The following is a 20,207-nucleotide window of genomic DNA, read 5'->3' as shown; positions in this document are numbered from 1 at the left end:
AAAATTGCTCCTGGTAGGGTCACCCATGCCAGATAGGTCGAGGGTTAGGAGCCAGACGAAAGGTAGTCCACGCAGCGTCTGTTCCTCAGTGAGGCGGCTGCAATGGCGTCTGACCCCAGTGGGGCGGCCAGTAAGTGATGGTGTCACGTTAAAAACACTATTGAGGAAGGCAACGGGAAACCACCTCAATTATCATTCCCTAGAAAAATATGATGGACAATAGAGATATTTTGAGTCCTGGCAACCACGGGGCTCGGCCCAATCGGCCGTGTGTCGTGCCCGGCAGCGGGGGAGGCAAGGCTTCCGCGGTCGTCATCCCACGAAACCCTTGCAAGGGAAAACCAGCAGCAGCAGGACAGAAGACGCAGGAGAAGAAGACGAAATTAGTTAGAATAGGAACGTGGAATGTTAGGACAATGATGAGGACAGGGAAATTGGAGAATGTTAAGCGAGAGATGGAAAGGGGAAATATAGATATTTTAGGTCTATGCGAGGTGAGATGGAAAGATAGCGGGGATTACTGGAGTGATAAGTATAGAATAATATACAGCGGTGGGGACGAGAGCCAACGAGGGGTTGCCATAGTATTAAATGAAGAGGTAGGAGGAAGCGTAGTCAACATAGAGCAGGTAACGGATAGAATACTACTAGTGGAGATAAAAGCAGAACCGACGAACTTAGTTATTATTCAGGTATACATGCCACCAAGCAACCATAAGGAAGAAGAGGTCGATAGGATATACGATCAGTTAGAGGACATGATCGCGTGTGTTCCTGCAGGGAAACATTTGATAGTGATGGGGGATTGGAATGCGACGGTAGGCGAAGGAAGAGATGGTGATGAGGTGGGCAACTACGGTTTAGGCACGAGGAATGACCGCGGGGAGAAAGCAGTTGAGTTCTGCAGGAGACAGGGGTTAGTCATCACCAACACTTGGTTTAGACACCACAAAAGACGCAGGTATACATGGAAAATGCCAGGTGACTCAGGAAGATATCAGCTAGATTATATCCTGGTTAGACACAGGTTTAGGAACAGTGTGATAAATTCGCACAGCTTCCCGGGAGCGGATGCGGACTCAGACCACAATTTAGTTGTTATGAAATGTAGCGTACGTTTTAAAAAGATAAGGCAGGGGCGGCGAGTTAGAAAATGGAATGTAGAAGCATTAAATGGGTTGAAAAGGAAGGAATACAAACAGGCGGTAGAGAAAATCATGGAGGATGGTAAAGGGCTTATAACTATCGAAGAAAAATGGGAAATGATCAAAAAAGGGTTGTCTAAAGCCGCAAAAGACACTATTGGAACCGTTAACGCTAAAAGGACTAGGAAACCATGGATCACGGATGAGATGATTACAAAGATGGATGAGTGGCGAAAATGGAAGAATATAAATACAGAATTAGGCAAAATGAAGTACAAAGAATTGAACAATAAATTGAGGCGGGCAACAAATAAGGCAAAAGACGCATGGTGGAAGACGCAGTGCGAGGATATGGAAAGTCTGCAGAGGAAGGGTGAAATCGGTGCGCTGTACAGCAAAGTTAAATCGTTATCGGGAAGTAAGAAAGGGAGATCAACGATAGCAGTTAGAGATAAGGCGGGTAAGGTAATAGTTGACGCAGGAAAGATCCAAGAGAGATGGAAGGAGTATATAGAAGAACTGTATAGTAAAGAACTCAGACCAACAAAGTTAGACATTGAAAAAGAAAATGACGTAGAGGAAGACAGCTTAGGTCCAGGCATACTAGACAATGAGATAGAAAGGGCATTAAGGGAGATGAAACTAAATAAGGCCGTGGGGGTAGATAACATTCCCGTGGAACTTTTAAAATGCTTAGGAAAATGTGGGAGGAAGAGGCTATATGGGCTGATCCGTAGCATTTATGAGGAGGGAATCTGGCCGGAAGACTTTGTGAGAGCAGTTTTAGTTCCGATTCCGAAAAAGGTAAAGGCCACGTCATGCGAGGACTATAGGACAATTAATTTGATATCCCACGCAGCTAAAGTTGTTCTCAGGATCATAAACAAAAGGATAGAGAGTAGGGAAAATGATTACTTAGGGGATGATCAGTTTGGGTTTAGGAAGGGGAGAGGTACGCGTGATGCCATTGCAGTGATGAGATTATTAATCGAGAAGAATATAGAACACAACCAGGAGGTATTTGCCTGTTTCGTAGATTTCGAAAAAGCGTTTGATAGAGTGAATTAGGAAAAACTAATGAGTATATTGCAGAAAATAGGAATAGATTGGAGGGAAAGGAGGCTAATCCGTAACCTGTACATGTCTCAGACTGCTCAGGTGCGGGTGGGAAACGGGGAGTCAGGATGGGCAGTGTTAGGAAGGGGTGTAAGGCAGGGTTGCCCATTATCACCGTTGCTGTTCAACCTGTATGCAGAGGAAATGATCAAAGAGGCATGGGAAGAACTCGAGGTAGGAATGAAAGTGGGCGGGGGATTCGTAAAATCAGTTAGGTTTGCTGATGACCAAGCTTTAGTTTGTCAGTCAGCCAAGGTGCTGCAAGCATTGCTGAGTGAATTGGAAATTCAGTGCGACAGGTATGGGATGAGAATCAATACTAATAAAACAAAGGTTATGCGATTTTCTAGAAAGAAAAAGGGCAAGCTTAACATTAAAATAGGAGGGCAAAAACTAGAGCAGGTAGAACAGTTTACGTATCTCGGTAGTGTTTTGGACCAACACGGTCAAAGTAGTAGGGACGTAAGGAGAAGAATTGCGCTAGGCAAAGAGGCTTTCACAAGGAGGAGGGAGTTGATGACAGGGACTTTGAGTAAGGATGTTAAGAAAAGACTCGTAAAAACTTTGATATGGAGCGTAGCTATGTACGGCGCGGAAACGTGGTCATTGAAGCAGGAGGATAGACGTAGACTGGAGGCTTTTGAAATGTGGGTGTGGAGAAGAATGGAGAAGGTGAAATGGACAGAGAAGAAAACAAATGAGGAAGTACTTGGTATGGTGGGCGAAGAGAGGGGTTTGTTGGGAGCAATCCTATGGAGGCAGGAAAAGTGGATGAAGGGGGTGTTGACCGGCAGTGGGTTGTTGAAGACTATGATAGAGGGTAGGATGTTGGGCAAAAGAGGAAAGGGAAGGAACAGAATAGGGATGTTGGACGGGATGAAGGGAGGAAGAAAGTACTCAGAGATGAAGAGGGACCTGATATAGAGTAGGATGATGGATTTTGTGTTTTGTTAGGAGTAATAAAATATTTGTTTGGTAGTTGTGTCCATCGAAAAACCTACCTTAACCGGTAGATTACCTTAAAAAAAAAAATAGGGTAGGAGAATTTGGTGGGAGGTCATAAAAAACAATAGAAGGCATATATCGGAGAAGGAAAATATGCATTGAATTTGTATAGAAGGCAAATATTTAAGCAAAAGGTCACCCATCAAATACGCTAAATTAAATCAACCAGTTTTAGTTTTTCAAAGAATAGCACAGTAGCTGCTAGTATGCTAGGACTCCAGTAATCAAATGTAATTCAATTATGCAGTGAATGTATTACTATGGTTTTCTTTGCATATTCTTGCTTGTCATTGGCTCCTTATTTCTAATACAGAAATGTTTATATCATTTGCAGAGAGCAGCTCTGAAAGTGAATCTAGTCAAGATTCATTTCCAAATGCTGGATCAATGCCAGTGACCAACAGTAACTCACTGTCTCAGGCTCAGAAGAAGGCAGAGGTCACCAAAAAAAAGAGCAAAGGTGCTCCATCTGCAAATGCACCATTGCAGATTCCACCTCCTCCACCACCAATATCATCAAAAAACTCTAACACAGGGTCAGCACCAGTATCTGATGGAAGTGATGTTTGTGATAATTCCAAAATACCAGTCACAAGAAAATTAACAAGATCAGTGAGTGCCCGCAGAAGTCGACATCTGGTAGGAAAAGCCAGTGATACTGAATCTGAAGCAGGTGTGTATACTCAAAAAATATTCATGTAATTCCCAAATATGTAAGCACGGTTAAGATTGTGGTTAGAATATCAAATGATTAATAAAATATAAAGGAGGATAGTGAATGGCTGAGAAAGGGTAACTCCATATGGGTAAATCAAATATGTCACCACATGTAAACCATATGTCACCATTCATTTCCATGAATTCACCATTTATACTTATATGATATTCATGAAGAAGCTATTGGTCCAACTTTTAAATTATATTTTTCTTCATTTATTTAATGATGATAACAACTTCATGATTTTCATTTGATGTTTAGCATATTTGCATTTGAGCATTCATTCATCGTAACATGGCTTTTGAGGGATTTAATGGTGTGTAGTGATTAGAAATAAAATCATTGTTTATCTTAGTTGCGAACTTTAAGGATATGAAAATGGTATAAAACATCTTGAATGAGACTGCATGAAAAGAGAGTGGATTGGCAGTGATAGGATAGGCAGTTATGGTCAGAGAATCAAGTTTGCCTTGTCACAAATTTTTGCTTGTCACAAAGAGAGACATGAGAAGGGGTGGGTGTAGGAATAAAAGGATTGAGTTAAGAAATGATTGAATTAATCAAATTTGTGGATGATTAGTTTTACTATTAAGCTCATCATGGGATTTCCAAAAGTAATATATTCTTATTATAAAGTTTAATTCGATGGAAAATAAGCTTATCTGATTTTGATATTTCAGTCAACCTGTTATCTTCTCTCTATTGAGAGAAAATATGTGCAGTATTAGACTCAAGAACCAGCATTGTAGATTAATGTTCATATATATGGTGTCAGCTAAGAGATTGCATTTGTTGTTGAATGCATTAATGGATCAAAATGAAAGATGAAGATAACTAAAGTATACTTGTGGTGAGATTATGAAGAAGGGGGAAGCCAATAAACATGAAAGTAGGACAAAAATTAGGGTGTCTGGAAAATTTTCAATTCTTGGGCACATAAATATTACCAGAAAGATTGCATAACCATAAGATTCATTTGAAAATCAGGAGAAAATTATGACTGGGAGATTACGGAAAATTGTAATGAAAGGATTAATGAAAGCATTTGTATGGTGCAGTGTCACAAATTTTGAAATTAGGGGTTGAGGCATGGAGATGAGTGTAGAGTGGAGGCTGTTGAGATAGGTTTGGATATGGTGGAAGATAAAGACAATAGAATAGTTAAGAGAGGAAGACAAATTAAGAAGTGATATTATAAATTTTAATTATGAAACTGACTAGTTCAGAGATTAGATAGGATATTGGAATAGAGGAACTTGATAGGGGATATTATAGGAACACAGAAGAAGTGGTTGAGGGAGATATTGAGAGGTAATGACTGAATAGGTTGTGCTGGAACACAACAGTTATGTTAACAGGAAAGAGGGAGGAAAAGAATAGCCATTTTGGATGGATTGGAGTGGAGGTCAAAAGTATGGGAAGCTGGATGATGAAATATTTAAGATGGAAAGAATTTTTGGTTTGGAGGAAATATTTCAGAAATCCACTACCAATGTAGCTTTCAGAGACTTTGCAAAGCCTACTTTGGATCATCAGACCATCTATGAAGAATAGTGATGTACACATTCCATTAAAAAGGTGACAGTATATACATTCCTAATGGCTCAATTGCATACAATCAATTTTGATTTATGACTCCCTATCCTTTCAAAAACGTGTCTTTTGATGCGATCTTATCCATGCAGCAAGCCAAAAAATGCCTTAGTTTCTCATTTTCTAATGAAAATCTGATCAACTGAATTAATAGAAGCTTTCCAAGGTTTGCTTTCATCTCGGATATTTACTCTTTCTTCAAGTATTTAATTGGTTATTTGACTTGCATTAATTCTTTTCCAACGAGTGTTATATCAGTAATGGTTACTAATCTATCATTACTATCAGTATTCTACCAGTTAAGGTAGGTTTTGGAATGGACTCAGGCTACGCAAGGGTACGGCAGCTATTTCCTTAAATCTCCCAAAAAACACAGCCTGACCTCCAAAACTACATTAAGTCCATCTTCCATTCTGCTTACTTCCGTCCCCCCTCCTTCATTGCTAATTGCCTCATTCCATTGCTAATAAAAATGCTCTTCATCTATCTTTCCTGCCTTTTTTGGATTTATCCTTCTCCTTTCCTGCCATGTCTACCCCTTATTTGTTTTCCTTTTGCCCATTTTATTATGCATGTGATCCACAATCATTATTCACCCATTCATCTCTTCATAATGTCTGTTCAAGTTCTTTCTCATGTCATCCTCCTAAATCTCATAACAAGTAGTTTCACTGTTTATTTCCAGCCTTTCATGGAGAAACCATAAATCCTTAAGAAATAAAATTTCATTTTAACTTCTTTGCAGCCATTCATTCTTTACAATTGAAGTATTATATTTTGCATAATTTTATATCTATTACCCCCGTTTGATAATATTTTCATGACTGTTTCTATTAATTCATTTTTTGTTGTCATCTTTCCATATTTTTTGTGCATGTTCAGGTTTTATACATTATTAACATTAATGTTTGCCAGATTTATTGTATGTATTATCAATTATCCCTAGTATCATTTATATTTGAATATTATGTCCAATGTCTTATCTCACCATCTGTTGGGGATTCCTTTATCAGAGAAAGGGTTTTTGTTTGTTTTTCAATTTGGTTAAAAAGTTAAGCTGGTGCACAATATGCAAAGATCATTAAGAAATTTGGAGAAATGAAATTTTTTTCTGTCTTCTGTAATTATGTTGCAGTAGTCATCATTGCATATTTTCACAATCCAAAAACATATTGACCCAAAATTTGTCATTTTTTATTGCACTTATTTTTATAATTATTATTCATGTTGCAAGTGTGCTTTTTAGCATGTAGAAAAAACCACAATAAATTAGATAAATGTTTTAGAAATTTTTCAAAGTTCATCCCTTAAGCTTAGACACACTTTTGCCAGCGACTTTTCCACAACTTGGAAGCTCCCTGGTACTTGGATTCTGGAAGGTCCTAAAGGGTGTGCATGCAAGCTTCTTTGATGGCACTAAGGGTTCCATGGCGATGTCCTTTGAGGGGAGATTTCTTTTTTGGGTTTAGGAAATAGTCTGCTGGTGCCAAGTCGAGACCATAAGGGGGGGGGATCATCATAATGCCATTGCAGAAGGTCTTCGCAAGCAGACGCTGAACTCTGCTCTTGGTCTTCTGTCAAGACCTTTGGGACAAGCTTCGCGTAGATTGTTTGCATTCCCAATGATGTACGCAAAGTTGAGAATAAATTTAATTTTTCATAAAAAAATAGGAGACCTTACTTTTCGAATTGCCCTTGTACATTGAGAGCCATTACCTTTCATCTTAATGCGGTAAGCAAAGGAATGTTAAAAAATAAAAATGATAAAAATTAAACTAATAATTGCATTCTGTAATGAATAAAACCTTATTTTATGACTACTGACCTAATTTTAGGTCTCCTGACCCATGGGATGTGCATTTTTTAGCATATTTTGATTGAAGTATATGGCAATGAATTTCCAAGCTATGGCATTGTCCTATGATGTACGAGGTCTGTCCGAAAAGTATCGCAAATTTTGAATTTCCATGGGTTATGTATATTTGATTTTTGTGTGGCGTTATGTATGGTACTTATGTCTCTCCCTTATGCCAAAAAGTTTGGCCATTTTGAATGTTCCGTTAATTTTTGACAGCTGTTTTGCTGGGACGTGCTTTGGCTTGTCTTTGATTTTTGCCTGTTCCAAAAAATGGATCAAAGAATCTGTGTCAAATTTTGTGTGAAAAACGAAATTAAGTACTCAGATGCATTCTAAATGTTGACTGTGGCATATGGAGATGCTACCTTGGACTGAAGCAACATTTGTTGCTGGTGCAAAATGCTCTCAGAGGGCCGAGAAGATGTGAAGGACGAAGAGCGTGCCGGATGCCTGAGCACGTCAACAACAGATGAAAACATTGATGAAGTGAAGAAAATAGTATTGGCCAATTGTCAAATCATCGTTAGATTAGGACCTAAACATATCGATTGGCTCGTGCCATTCGATTGTTACCAGTGATTTGCACATGACACGGGTCGCCACGAAATTCGTACCAAAATTGCTCAATTTCGACCAAAAACAGCAAGTCATTAACATTGCTAATGTCTGTGGCGACCCAAATTTGCTTCAGAGGGTCATAACTGGTGACGAATCATGGGTTTATGGTTATGACGTGGAAACTATAGCTCAATCATCCCAATGGAAGCTGCAGCACGAGCCAAGACCGAAAATAGTGTGCCAAATTTGGTCAGATGTGAAAGTTTTGCTTACAGTTTTCTTTGATTCCAGGGGCGTGGTGCATCATGATTTCTTGCCACAGGATGGAACGGTAAACAAGGAATATTACCTGCAAGTTATGCACAATTTGCATGACGCATTCCACCACAAACGCCCGGATTTGTGGAAGAACAAAAATTGGCTTTTCCACCATGACAACGCCCCTGCTTACTTATCGTTACTTGTGCGCGAATTTTTGGCCAAAGAAAGCACACTGATGATGCCGCAGCCACCGTATTTCCCAGATCTGGCTCCCAATGACTTTTTCTTGTTCCCGAAACTGGAGAGGCCCATGGAAGGACGATGCTACGCTGCGATAAACGTGATAAAGATTGCATCGAAGGAGAAGCTGAACAAGATCACAAAAAATTATTTTTGAAGTGTTTTGAGGATTAGAAAAAATGTTGGAACTAGTGTATAATATCTAATAGGGATTACTTTGAAGGGTACAAAATAGATATTCATGAATAAATGAATAATTTATGAAAAAACACTTAAGTTGTGATACTGTTTTAACAGAGCTTGTACCAACATTATTTAGCAAAGAATAATTCATGAGGAGTAATGGGGTAATTTATGTGTACCATCCACTTTCAGAAATATTTATTATGGCCATTTGACAGAGTTCATCACGCTAGCTAGTACAGAAATCAACTGAAAACATAGGAATGAAAAACATAAATTTAAGAAGAAAAAATTGGGATCACCGAACTTCTCTGTAAACACAGGCATAGTTTAAAGATCCCTAGTTTTTATAACTTTTCAGTTTCATAAGGTTAGGGTATTCAGGTGATGAGAGCAATTATGCAATAGATGGTTAATCATTCTAGAGGATGGGAATGAGAGTTAACTCAGGCTGCGGTAGGGAGGAGAGGGAATGATTGGAACAATTGCGGGTGTTTATTGTGAGATTAGAACTTGTTGAAGAGTGGGTTTCTGTTGTCAAGTAAACTGTCTTCCAAGTTTTCAGTGATCTTGGTAAGGAGGTGATGAAATGTATTGACCGAAGCAGTGAGGCCCAGTAAGTTTTTTGAAGCTGAAAATGTAAATTGCCATCAATTTTTGGATGCCTTTTACAGTATTATGTCCATGGCGATGTGTCATACCTAAGTGGGCTTTTTGTCTTAATATGAGTGTACAAACATAGTTGAGGCTAGGGACGTGAGGGTTACAGGATCTTTACCTACAGCAATTTGAAGGACTCTTTATATTTTTATGGTGGCCAGTGTCATTTACGTGTTTGATCCATTGAAGTTTTCATCAATGATGACCCCTAAGAGTTTTGTTGATTTCACCTGGGGAATCATTCGTGTTACTAACAGCTCCTCTTGTATGCATAGAAAATTATATCTCACTAAGATACCGTAGATCGTAGGCTTTCGCAGCTGTTGAGAGATGCAGAGGTAGTTCTCGGGCTGGACTGCGTGAGAGACATTTTTGGCTCAACGTTTCTCTCCCGTTGCAGGGAGCGTCTTCAGGAGCGAAGTAATTTTATGCTAGCTGATCCGCCGGTATTTATACCTGGACCTCGGTCCTAGGACCGAGTATATTTATATACCGAGGGTATTTATACCTGGTTCTCGGTCCTAGGACCGAGAACCAGGTATAAATACCAGCGGATCAGCTAGCATAAAATTACTTCGCTCCTGAAGACGCTCCCTGCAACGGGAGAGAAACGTTGAGCCAAAAATGTCTCTCACGCAGTCCAGCCCGAGAACTACCTCTGCATCACTAAGATACCGTTGTGCATGCACCTGTAGTTATTATGATATAATATTATTATTGTATGTAATCTACCAGTTAAGATAGGTTTTAGATGTACACTAACTGCCACACTACCGAATGGAACAGGAACAATTTACTTGCCTCTCCTAACAAAACGCAACATAACATCCAGCACTGCAATAATCCCCTCTTCAATTCCACAGATTTTTTTCCTCTATTCATTCCATGCAGCATCCCTATTCTATTCCTGTACCTTCCTTGCTTGCGTAACAATATCTACCTGTCACAGTCTTCAACATCCTATTCCCAATCATGATGCTCTGCATTCACCTTTCATACCTACTTTGATTTTTTTCCAATTATCCCCTTTTGTCTCTCCCCATGCCTAGTAATTCCTCATTTGTTTTCCTTTCTGTCCACTTCAAATTTTCCATCCTCCACACCCACATTTCAAAGGACTCAATCTATCATCCTGCTTCAATGACCATGAAATGTCCAAACTCTTTTGACCATTTTGGTCCAAAACACTTCTACGATACGGAAACCATCCCACCTTCTATAGTTTTTGCCCTCCTAATTAAATGTTTAATTTAGCTTTTCTCTTTCTTGAAAACTGCATACCCTTTGTAATATTTTCATTTATTCTGATCCCATACCTATTGCACTGACTTTCCAATGAACTCAGTAGAGTTTACAACCCTTTGGCTGACTGAAAAATTAAAGCTTGATCGTGTGTCTACAAACCTAACTGATTTTATTAGTTCCCCACCAACATTTATTCCTATCTCCAATTATTCTGATGTCTCTTCAACCATTTCCTCCACATATATGTTGAACAGCACAGATGATACCCCACTTTATTGCTCTCCCTAACACTGTCCATCTGGACTATCCATTTGTAACTGAGAAGTCTGAGACAGGTACATTTTGCAGATAATCTCCTGCTCCTCTTTTCTGCAATACATTCATTGATTGTATCCAATTGTACACATCAAAGGCATTCTCAAAATCTACAAAACAGGCAAAAACATCCTGTTTGTGTCCTATATTCCTCTGTATTAGTGATCTCATATCTGCAGTGGCTTTATATGTGCCTCTCCCCATCCTGAACCCAAACCGATCATCTCCTAAGAAATCATTTGCCCTGCTCTATATCCTCTTTTTGATGATCCTGAGAACCACTTTTAACTACATGCAAAATCAAACATTGTTCCATAGTTCTCATAGATTGCTTTCTCTTTTTTGTGATGGAATTAACACTGGTCTAATGAATCCTTCCAGCCAAATTTCTGTCTCATAAATATAGGGTTCAGAAACTCCAAAGAAAAATTTATATCTTAAAAAAGGGGACTATAAAGGCTTTATGTCCATGTTACAGAGTTCATTTGTAAAATTTAAGAAATATGGTAAACACAATAATACTGGGAATATGTGGAGTCACTTCCCAAAATAGAAGGCATAGACTCAATTAAGTACTTACTCGTTACTCTCACACATGCCCTCTCCTGGGTGAAACATATAGTATGGGGAATGTGTGAACAAGCTAGCAAAAAATTAGGATTTGTGAGAAGAGTACTTGGAAAATGTGATGTGAAGATTAAAGGGCAATGTCATATTTCGCTGATTAGGCATGATTTAGAATATGCTGCTAATATGGGAGTGATCTGAAAAGTTCTCAGCCTGATGATATAAATGCCAATATATTTTTTCCAAAAAAATTGACTTCAAAATCAAAGCATTTCATCCAGCAGTTTCTAGTGCCATCATCCCATCTGTTTAGTGCTATTCCGGAAGTGCTGTAAAGTACTCTTCTACCGTCATAATCGCTTCTTGATTGGACGAGAAAAGTTTACAAGCGAGGATACTTGAGAGTATTCGGAAAAGGCTTAAGTCCGAGGGAGCCAAATCCGGAGAATAGGGTGGAATTTTCAACACTGAGTATCGCAAATCCCTCAATTTTCCCACCTCCAAGACACTTATGTGGGTAGGTGCATTGCCCTGATGTGAAACGGTTTTTTTCCCATGCAAGCGTGGTCTGCTTTCACAAATTTGTGCGTCAAGCTTCGTTGGAAGGTAATACTCCCCAGTTATCGTATCACTTATTCAAGATAGTCGATTGAAATAATGCGTTTCACATCCCAAAAAAACTGACGCTATGATTTTTCCCGTCGATGGCACCATCTTCGCCTTTTTCGGAGCTGAAGAACCGGCCTCGATCCACAGCACGAGTAGCTATTTTGATTCTGGTGTGTTGCGCGACAAGCACTATTTGGAAAATGTCGTCCGAATGTTTTTGATCCACAGTGAGCACGCGCAAGCCACCGCAAGGGTGTGTGGCAGCGAGTGAATACACACCAGACTAATTTTGACCCGAATATGGCCCGAACGCGGTCGGACAACGTTGTTCTGATCCCTTATCGTTCGTGGAAAAAATAACATCTTAAATTTATCTGTTCTACACTTAATCTTTCTAATTTTATTGACATGATCAGTCCTATCGTAGTACGATGGGGCTAATAATACATATTCAACATCATCGCTAAATACCCTTTATTTCAATTTAATGCAAGAAATTTAATCCGTAATTTAACCTACACTCCGTGAGTAATTCCCCGCCTGGCTGCTCTAATATTATGGATTCGCTACTAAGTTTATCATAACAACGTTTTACAAATCTAGCTCCTCTTCGCTGCGCGCGATCCAATTCGGCAATTAATCTGACTTCGTGAGGATTTCTGTTATCTTATATGGGTCACGGTTAAATTTCCAATTTCTTACTTTTTAAGTGGGAATTTGAGCTAAGATTTGATCACTATTCAATACAGATTGTCAGAATATGAAAATTTGGTGTTTGTCGGCAATTAGAACATAGCTACTGGAATTATATGATATTCATGGAGTAACTTAGCCAAATTTTCATTCATTTGTCAAATTAAACCCAAAGGTTTTATTTTTCGGCATATAATTTACAAAGTTTTGACGTTGTGCGCATGCCTTGATAAGAAAACATTTACAAAGTTGCCTCAGATATTTCAGCCAATTCAGTGGCATACTGGGGATGAAAATACATTGTTTTTTTAATGTCCCTGAAACTTGAGATTCCGTCGGTTAGTTGGTGCAATTCGTGAAGGGTTCGGAATGAGGGAGGTTGAGTAGGAAGAATGTATTTGAAACTACGATGTAAGGATCCAATCTCCTGCGTACAAAGTATGCCCAGAAACCTCCCAGCTATTCTTACTCAGTCATTCGAGTCAGAAACGCCGATGACTGGAGAGGTGCTGTTCTATGCACATCGCACTCTAACGCGAGAGATGGGGAGGAACAACCGGCGATCATGTGCATTAGGTGCGTATAACTTGTTTAACTGAAAAATAATCGAATATGGTGGTACAAAAATACTCACTCGTAAAAATATGGGGGCGTATTGTGATTGGTGGTAGTTAACCGTTTAAAGTAAGCTTATTTTATTTATATAGTACTCTGCAAGTCGCCTCTAGGGTGTGTGGCCGGGACTGATTACGCACCAGAAATAATATGATAACATTGTCCGACCGCGGTAGGGTTATGTTCTGGTAAAAATCAGTCTGGTGTGTATTCACCCCCTCTCACACATCTTGTGGTGGCTTGCAGGGCACATGAATAATAATAATAAATCCAGACTGCTTTTGACCGATAATACTATTCCCTCTAGGGTAGTCTGGTTTGTTGTTACCCCTGCCACACACCCTAGCGTTTCTTACCATTTGAAAAAGAAAAGAACATACAGTACCCATTTCAAGTTGTCAAAAGAATTGTAGTGAAGGAAGGAGTCAAGGAAGAAATGAAACCAGTTTTGCAAAAAGCATCGATTCGTATTTCATGACTTCGAAAATTAGCGCCCGGAATACAGCGGTCTGCCCTAGCATTTTCTATGCTCATATAAGTAATTACTAACTACTTGAGTAATCAAATCGCTCAATCATTATGTAAGTAAACTGTTGAATCCATCCTAAATATAAGCCGGAGTTGCCAACGGCCTGCACCACTCTCACTTGGTGGATGTTTCAAATGACTGTTGCCATAGAAAAGGGAAATGAATTGGGAAACTAAATAGCAACGAGCAAAATACTTATGATACCTAAATAAGATCAAGATTTTATTGAGGCTTCTTAAGGAGAGTAATTCTCTCGAAGGTAATGTGAACTCTTAAAATTCGGTGTAATTTATTTTTTAATTTGAAGTATTTTTGACCCTAAAAATGTGAAATTCTTCTTTTGCAGAAATTACAAACCTTTTTTTAGGTAGCATTTAAAGGCTTCTGAAGTTTTACTTTGAATTTTTTTATGCTACAATTTATTTACTCTCATTGCCCATTTTTCGCCTTTCATTTTGGTTGTGCTGGCAGAGACGATCAAGTCCGGTCGTGGTGGCAGCAGCAAGAAGGTCCCGCCTCCTCCGCCCCTCCCGCCGCCTTCGTGCCGCCTCACACCACGGAAGAGCAAAAGCCGCGCCGGTGCCATCGGACCCGGCTCCAGTGGAGGTGCTGAAGCACTAAGCATCACTCCCATCGAGGAGCGGAAGTGCCCTGTCACTGGATGTAACTCTTCAGGTCACCTCAGTGGACATTTTGAGAGGCATTTCACCATTGAAGCGTGCCCGGTTTACCATAACAGAACCCCGGAGGAGTGCAAAGTGAGTGATTATTTTACGTGTTCACTTTTCGCGATCACTTATCGTAATAGAAATGCCGGTGTCGTAGTTGACATTTATGCATACGTTTTTAGCGGACCCTACGTAATGAAGCACGTCTTAGAAATGCTGAAAAAACAATTATTATTTGGTTATTAGAATCAAATCTCATTTTGATCCGGTTTATTTTAGAAATAATACCCATCATATTCTTTGAATAATCTGTGGCCTCGGCCGGAGGATTTGACGTATTTCTTTTCAAACGTGTGTTAGTTGAACTATGCCAGCAATAAATTTGAAGAGAGGACATGCTGCTCTGGCCCACCAACATACTCAATATTTACCATGAAAGCATTCTCGATATTTAATATTGGATACTCTTTATGCACATATAAATTTTGGGAAGATTTCTGGTGACTTGTCTGCGTTCATCACGGCAGCTATATTGGTGATCAGCTGAGTAGATTAGATAGGCCACGAGGCTTCAGCACTTCTGCAGATTCGCGCGAATAACCTCCCTTTCTGCAGTTTTTATAGCACAGTTCATTACCCTTCAGCACACTTGTTGCTATACGATATTTTACTATTGAAATAACTTTTATGACCAGCAATTTTTCAGTTCGTGCAAAGTATCGCGTTAAACGTGAATTCGAAAGAGACAGAGAGTTGAAATTACTGACTTTACGAGGGAATGTGGAGGCGAGTATGGGTGCGTCATGGGTCAGAGGAGTAATATGGAGGTTGAAAGTCAGGTTATCAGACTTGCGAATAGGATATGAATGTTGTTTTCTGTGCCACATTGTCACGTTCGTGTCGAAACCTTTTCCCCAAACACGGCCCCAAGGTGGGGTTCCTTATTTGATAACTGCAGGTGTCAGTAGTTTGTGGACGACAAACAGGGATCTTTCTATAGATAGAAAAGGAATGGAGGATATGAAGACTGATTTTGAACTTCCTCTATGTCTCGAGTCTTTTCTTGAGGCTGCATAATGCATCACATGGGTATGACTTCATCGGTAACCGGCCCATCATTGGTAACCGGCCCAATTTTTTAAAGAAACTGTTATGATTTCGCGTTAGCCATTGCATAGAAAGTAAAGGAAGAAGAGGTTGAAGGGCCGTAGATATGGGCTTGTTAGTGTGTGAACCTCCAGGCCTAAAAGTATACGTTTATTGAAAGTTAGCACGTCAAATAAACAATCTGTAAAACCTTAACCGCCTGATATTACTCCATGTTTCTCATTTCTCTCCAAGATTGCACTGTTTTTGGTAAGGTTCGTTCATCCGGTGCATGATGTATGGAGAAAGTCAAGTCATTAATAAACAGATATTGATGAAGCTGGGACACTTAGCAGAAGTTTATCCCCGAAACTGGTCACAAATATGTTACGGTTGCACTTAATCCGTTTCTATCGAAAGAGAGGCCACTTTTCAATTTTCACAACTTGTTCGCATTAGCATTTCCAAGTAAGGCAGGATTTCGTGAATCCGGCGTCCTTGGGACAAAGCGCTAAAAAGATTTTCGAAAATCCCGATTTTACAAAAGAGTTGCGAATTGCCTACTTTCCCAGGGGGGGGGGTAAAAGCGCGTAAATATGCACGGTGAGGTTAAGTACGCATCGTAGGTATATACGAGGTGTTCATACGTTACACATAAAGAAAAGTTATATTGTGTATTTCAAAAATTAAAAAGAAAATGTTCAGCGCCAAGTTAAGTATTATTTCAAGACAAACGATGAATCCTAAGCTTAAATAGAGTCCGAATACGTCGGAAAAAGAAATTTTCTACTCCCCTGACGTATTTTGTTTGAAAATTGTCATGTGGTAGTTATTTTGAAGGGTAGGTGGTATTCCTACCAAGTAAAGATCCAATAAACCACTTTCAAAATATGCTTAGAAACTGACAAATTCGCAAAGAAGAGGAGTGCCCCATCAGATATAGATGGAAGGTTAGGTCGTGCGAGTGGGAAGGTTGAAAATGAGGTGCGTATGCATATATGTGTGTCGATGGTAACATTTTAGCAATTTTAACGAGAAAACGGGGTCGTATTATTATCGAAAAATTATGGTAATAGGAGAATTTACAAAAAAACTTGCGGCGAGCTGAAGGTAATCACCGGGCGGCTAAAAAATTCGTGATACGTGATGGAAATCTGCCAAAAATCTGATTTTTGTTTTGAGGTTTATTGAGCAATTATTTTCAAACCAATTAACAATATTTTTTGGTATTGTAAAGAAACAAAATTTGAAGTTGTGACAAACTTCTTCATTCATGCGTTATCCTAACTCCAGCCATTTCTTCAAAAAAGGGCTTTTGAAAACAAATGGTGCCATGATGAAAGAAGGTTGCTGTAGTGTTCTTTACATGGTCCACTTTGACGGAAAACTGCCACTTTGAGATCAGAGACCACTTTGTCTGTCTATTCAATCTTCAGCATTTTCCTGTAGCACCATACTTCTTAGGCTTTTCTTCTTTGCTGGTCCATTTTCCAATGATTCATAGAGCATCCTTCTCCATATGAATGTTTTGACAAACTGCCTCCTTGTTTGTAACCGTAGGTTCTTTGGACATAATAATAGTCTATTTTTATGAATGCCTTCTTAACATGAGCTGTTCTACCCTTGATGTCGGTCGAACTTCGTCCATCCCAAGTTTCACTTATTACTGGGTACATGAAGGATTCCATGTGCTCTAATTTTACTCCTCAATTTGTTATATGTCTTCAGCTTCTCTCCTCCACTTTCTAGGATTTTATTATTATTCTGGTTGATGCTCACATTGCCAAAGTACTTGATTCAAATAATTCAGAGTTGCTTGCATATCCTCTCATATTTCTGATACCCTTGCAATATTGTATCCCAACCAGTGCATGTTCACCATTCACCTTATCTCTTGCTCAATTCTTTTTCTTCTTTAATTATTTCTTCTATATATACATTAAATAGTGCTGGCAAAAGGTTGCATTCTTGTCCAACTTCTTTGTTTATTTTGTCTTCTATTTTCCTTCTGTTTTTTATTTGCATGGGTGTTGCGTGATTCTTATAGAGGCAATGGATTATTCTTCTGCTATTGTAGTTCATTCCAAGTGAAGCATATCTTGAACATCTGCTCCAATTAACATTGTCAAAGGGTTTCTCCGAGTCCATGAATGCCACAAATATGCCAAATATAACTTTTTTTAAGGAAAGTAAAATATATCAGCTAGAACTGGAGTCTATTTTTGACTTACATGTATGTGTTTGACAGTACTGACAATACAGTGCATTGTCGTCAAGAAATGAAGTTCCTTTTTTTACTGTGGGAAATTTGAAATTAAAGTTCTAAATAATGTGATAAAATTATATTGTGATTATATGCACATATTTATGGTTTGAAGAAAATGTGTTCTGAGGGAAATCATAAATCTGGGTTTGTGGGAGTGATGTTGCAATGTGGTGGATTTTAGTATTATCACCAATTACCTGTTAGAGGTAGGTTAGGAGTATTTGCTCATCCTTTTAATTTTCTTTCGTTTGTTTACAATGACAACTCCCAAGTAGTCATGACATTTGCTAACTTATAAGACACCAGTTGGGTAAATATGATAAAGGTATAATAATAATTTTACTTGCCTTGCTTAGTGCAAATTAGAGTTCAGTGGTCAAAACTTAACATATAGTCCTCAATAATGATACATTGATTTTAAAAATTTTCACATAAGGAAAACTTAGTCTGGTGGTATTATTTTTGTAAAGGTACGAATGGTCTTATTCTTAAGGTCATGTTGAAGATGGAAAGTTGAAGTACAGCAGGTTTTCTGGGGTCATCAATAGTATTTATTCATAGATTGAATATATTATTTGCAAATCTTTTTTGCAATGACATTTTTTATTTTGGGTCTCAGTAGTCCAGGGGTAGAGTTGGAACTGCTGACCAGAGGGCCCGGGTCCGATTCCCGGGCAAACCTTCTCTGGTTACCCCCAACTCCACCCAAGCTGTGTGATTTTTTGGGCACCAGATCCTCCTGGGAAACCATAACCGGTACAGGGAAAGGAACTGGCCCCCTTACCCGGAAGTGTAAATTTCACATGCCGTATAGGGCTTAGTACTGGGTGAACTCTACCATCACCTACCAAACCGACCTTTGGGTTGATACCTATGTTAATGCTTTTTAAAATATATTATTTCATTAGCCAGGAGGAGGAATGGGTGGTTCTTGATGAATCTTGATGAAGTTTCAGCAGCCATGCGTTGGGTATTATCCATCTTTAGATTTGTTGAATGTACTTAGATGTTTCTTCATTTCTGTCTCCTTTTGTATTAATCTTGTTTGATGATATTTCTCCCTTGTGATCACCTTGGTGCCAACAATATCCATTATGTGGTTTCCTGTACATCTGCTGACTCTTCAACGTGTCCCGGTTAAATGGCATTATGGTGGACTACGCTGTAACTTAGGCGTGATATTTTTCATCTGCTAGATTTTACCCTTTTTAAGCCTGCCCCAGTGATTCCCAATTCCCAGTCATCTGGGTGTCTAGGTTTTTACGAACAACTCAGTTAAACTCAGCAGAAAAGTAAAGGTAGTAACTAGAAGTATGAAAATTAAAAGAACTGTTTGCTAGAAATTTTCCATGCCAGTAAGTAGAGAGATGAATGTCCTATGATTGGGCAGGCAACTGGCATGATGAGAAAGGCAAAATGATGTATTTTTTTAATACAAAAATTTTTGTAAATATTAGGTCCTAAAATAATTTTATTCAGGCATTGAAAATTACCTTAAATGGAAGTTAAGAACTACCCCATGATTTAAAAATTCCGGTGCTCATAATAACTATTAAGATATATTAGATGGTATGTATTTTACCCATTTGATGAACAGTAAATCCATTCATTCATGTACAGTCCATAATTGATATTTATGTGAACAATATATGATTATTGATTGTTAATATTGATTCTTAATTGATACGAGTATTATGTAAACAATTGTTACATCCTTAATGGCGTTTAGCTATATCAAGGTATTACACCCTCTTTTTTAACATATTTCTGCCCTTGTAACAACTGTATGCTTATTTTTTTCAAATCTTTTAATGAATTGTAATACAGGATGCATCACTTTCAGGAAAAAATAAGATTTACATCTGAACAGCAGCATTATTTTTGCACGAGCATATGGTAAATATTCACCACAATTTAAATAAATGTGATAACTTTAGTGTCAGTTGTTGTACAGGTATTACTGTAGATTAGATGTATAACATAGATTATGCGTAGGACTCAGGAAAAATGTAGATAAAAAGTTGGATGGAGTGGGAAACAAATCACCCAATTTTATTAATGGTTTTGTGAAATTTCGAGGAGGAAGGTGTGTGGAGGGAAGAAAAGGAGGAAAAAGTATATGGTGGAGATACATATTGTCATGTACTGAGACAGTGGAGTCTGTAATGAAAGGGAAGATGTTTGGATAAGTGGGGAGGAAGATTATAGGTAACTTTTCCTCTATCAAAAATAAGGTTTTTGGGTGGAGAAAAATCTTTTACTAACTATGAAAGACCA

At 38.7% G+C, this 20,207-nt stretch overlaps 1 protein-coding gene across 1 annotated transcript in view; it reads left to right on the top strand.

The window, feature by feature from the left end:
- The window catches only part of chm (lysine acetyltransferase chameau), a 290,705-nt gene that overhangs the window by 1,731 nt on the left and 268,767 nt on the right, over positions 1-20,207 (top strand). The window contains exons 3-4 of the mRNA XM_071598473.1: positions 3,601-3,939; positions 14,382-14,668. Of these exons, the coding sequence (XP_071454574.1) occupies positions 3,601-3,939; positions 14,382-14,668 (626 nt within the window). The remainder of the gene's footprint in view (positions 1-3,600; positions 3,940-14,381; positions 14,669-20,207) is intronic.

This window comes from Hetaerina americana, unplaced genomic scaffold (assembly GCF_022747635.1).
Source record: "Hetaerina americana unplaced genomic scaffold, ioHetAmer1.1.p SCAF_10, whole genome shotgun sequence".
Classification (NCBI taxonomy): domain Eukaryota; kingdom Metazoa; phylum Arthropoda; class Insecta; order Odonata; family Calopterygidae; genus Hetaerina; species Hetaerina americana.
The sequence above is the reverse complement of the archived record's forward strand: the minus strand, read 5'-3'. Positions and strand labels throughout refer to the sequence as shown.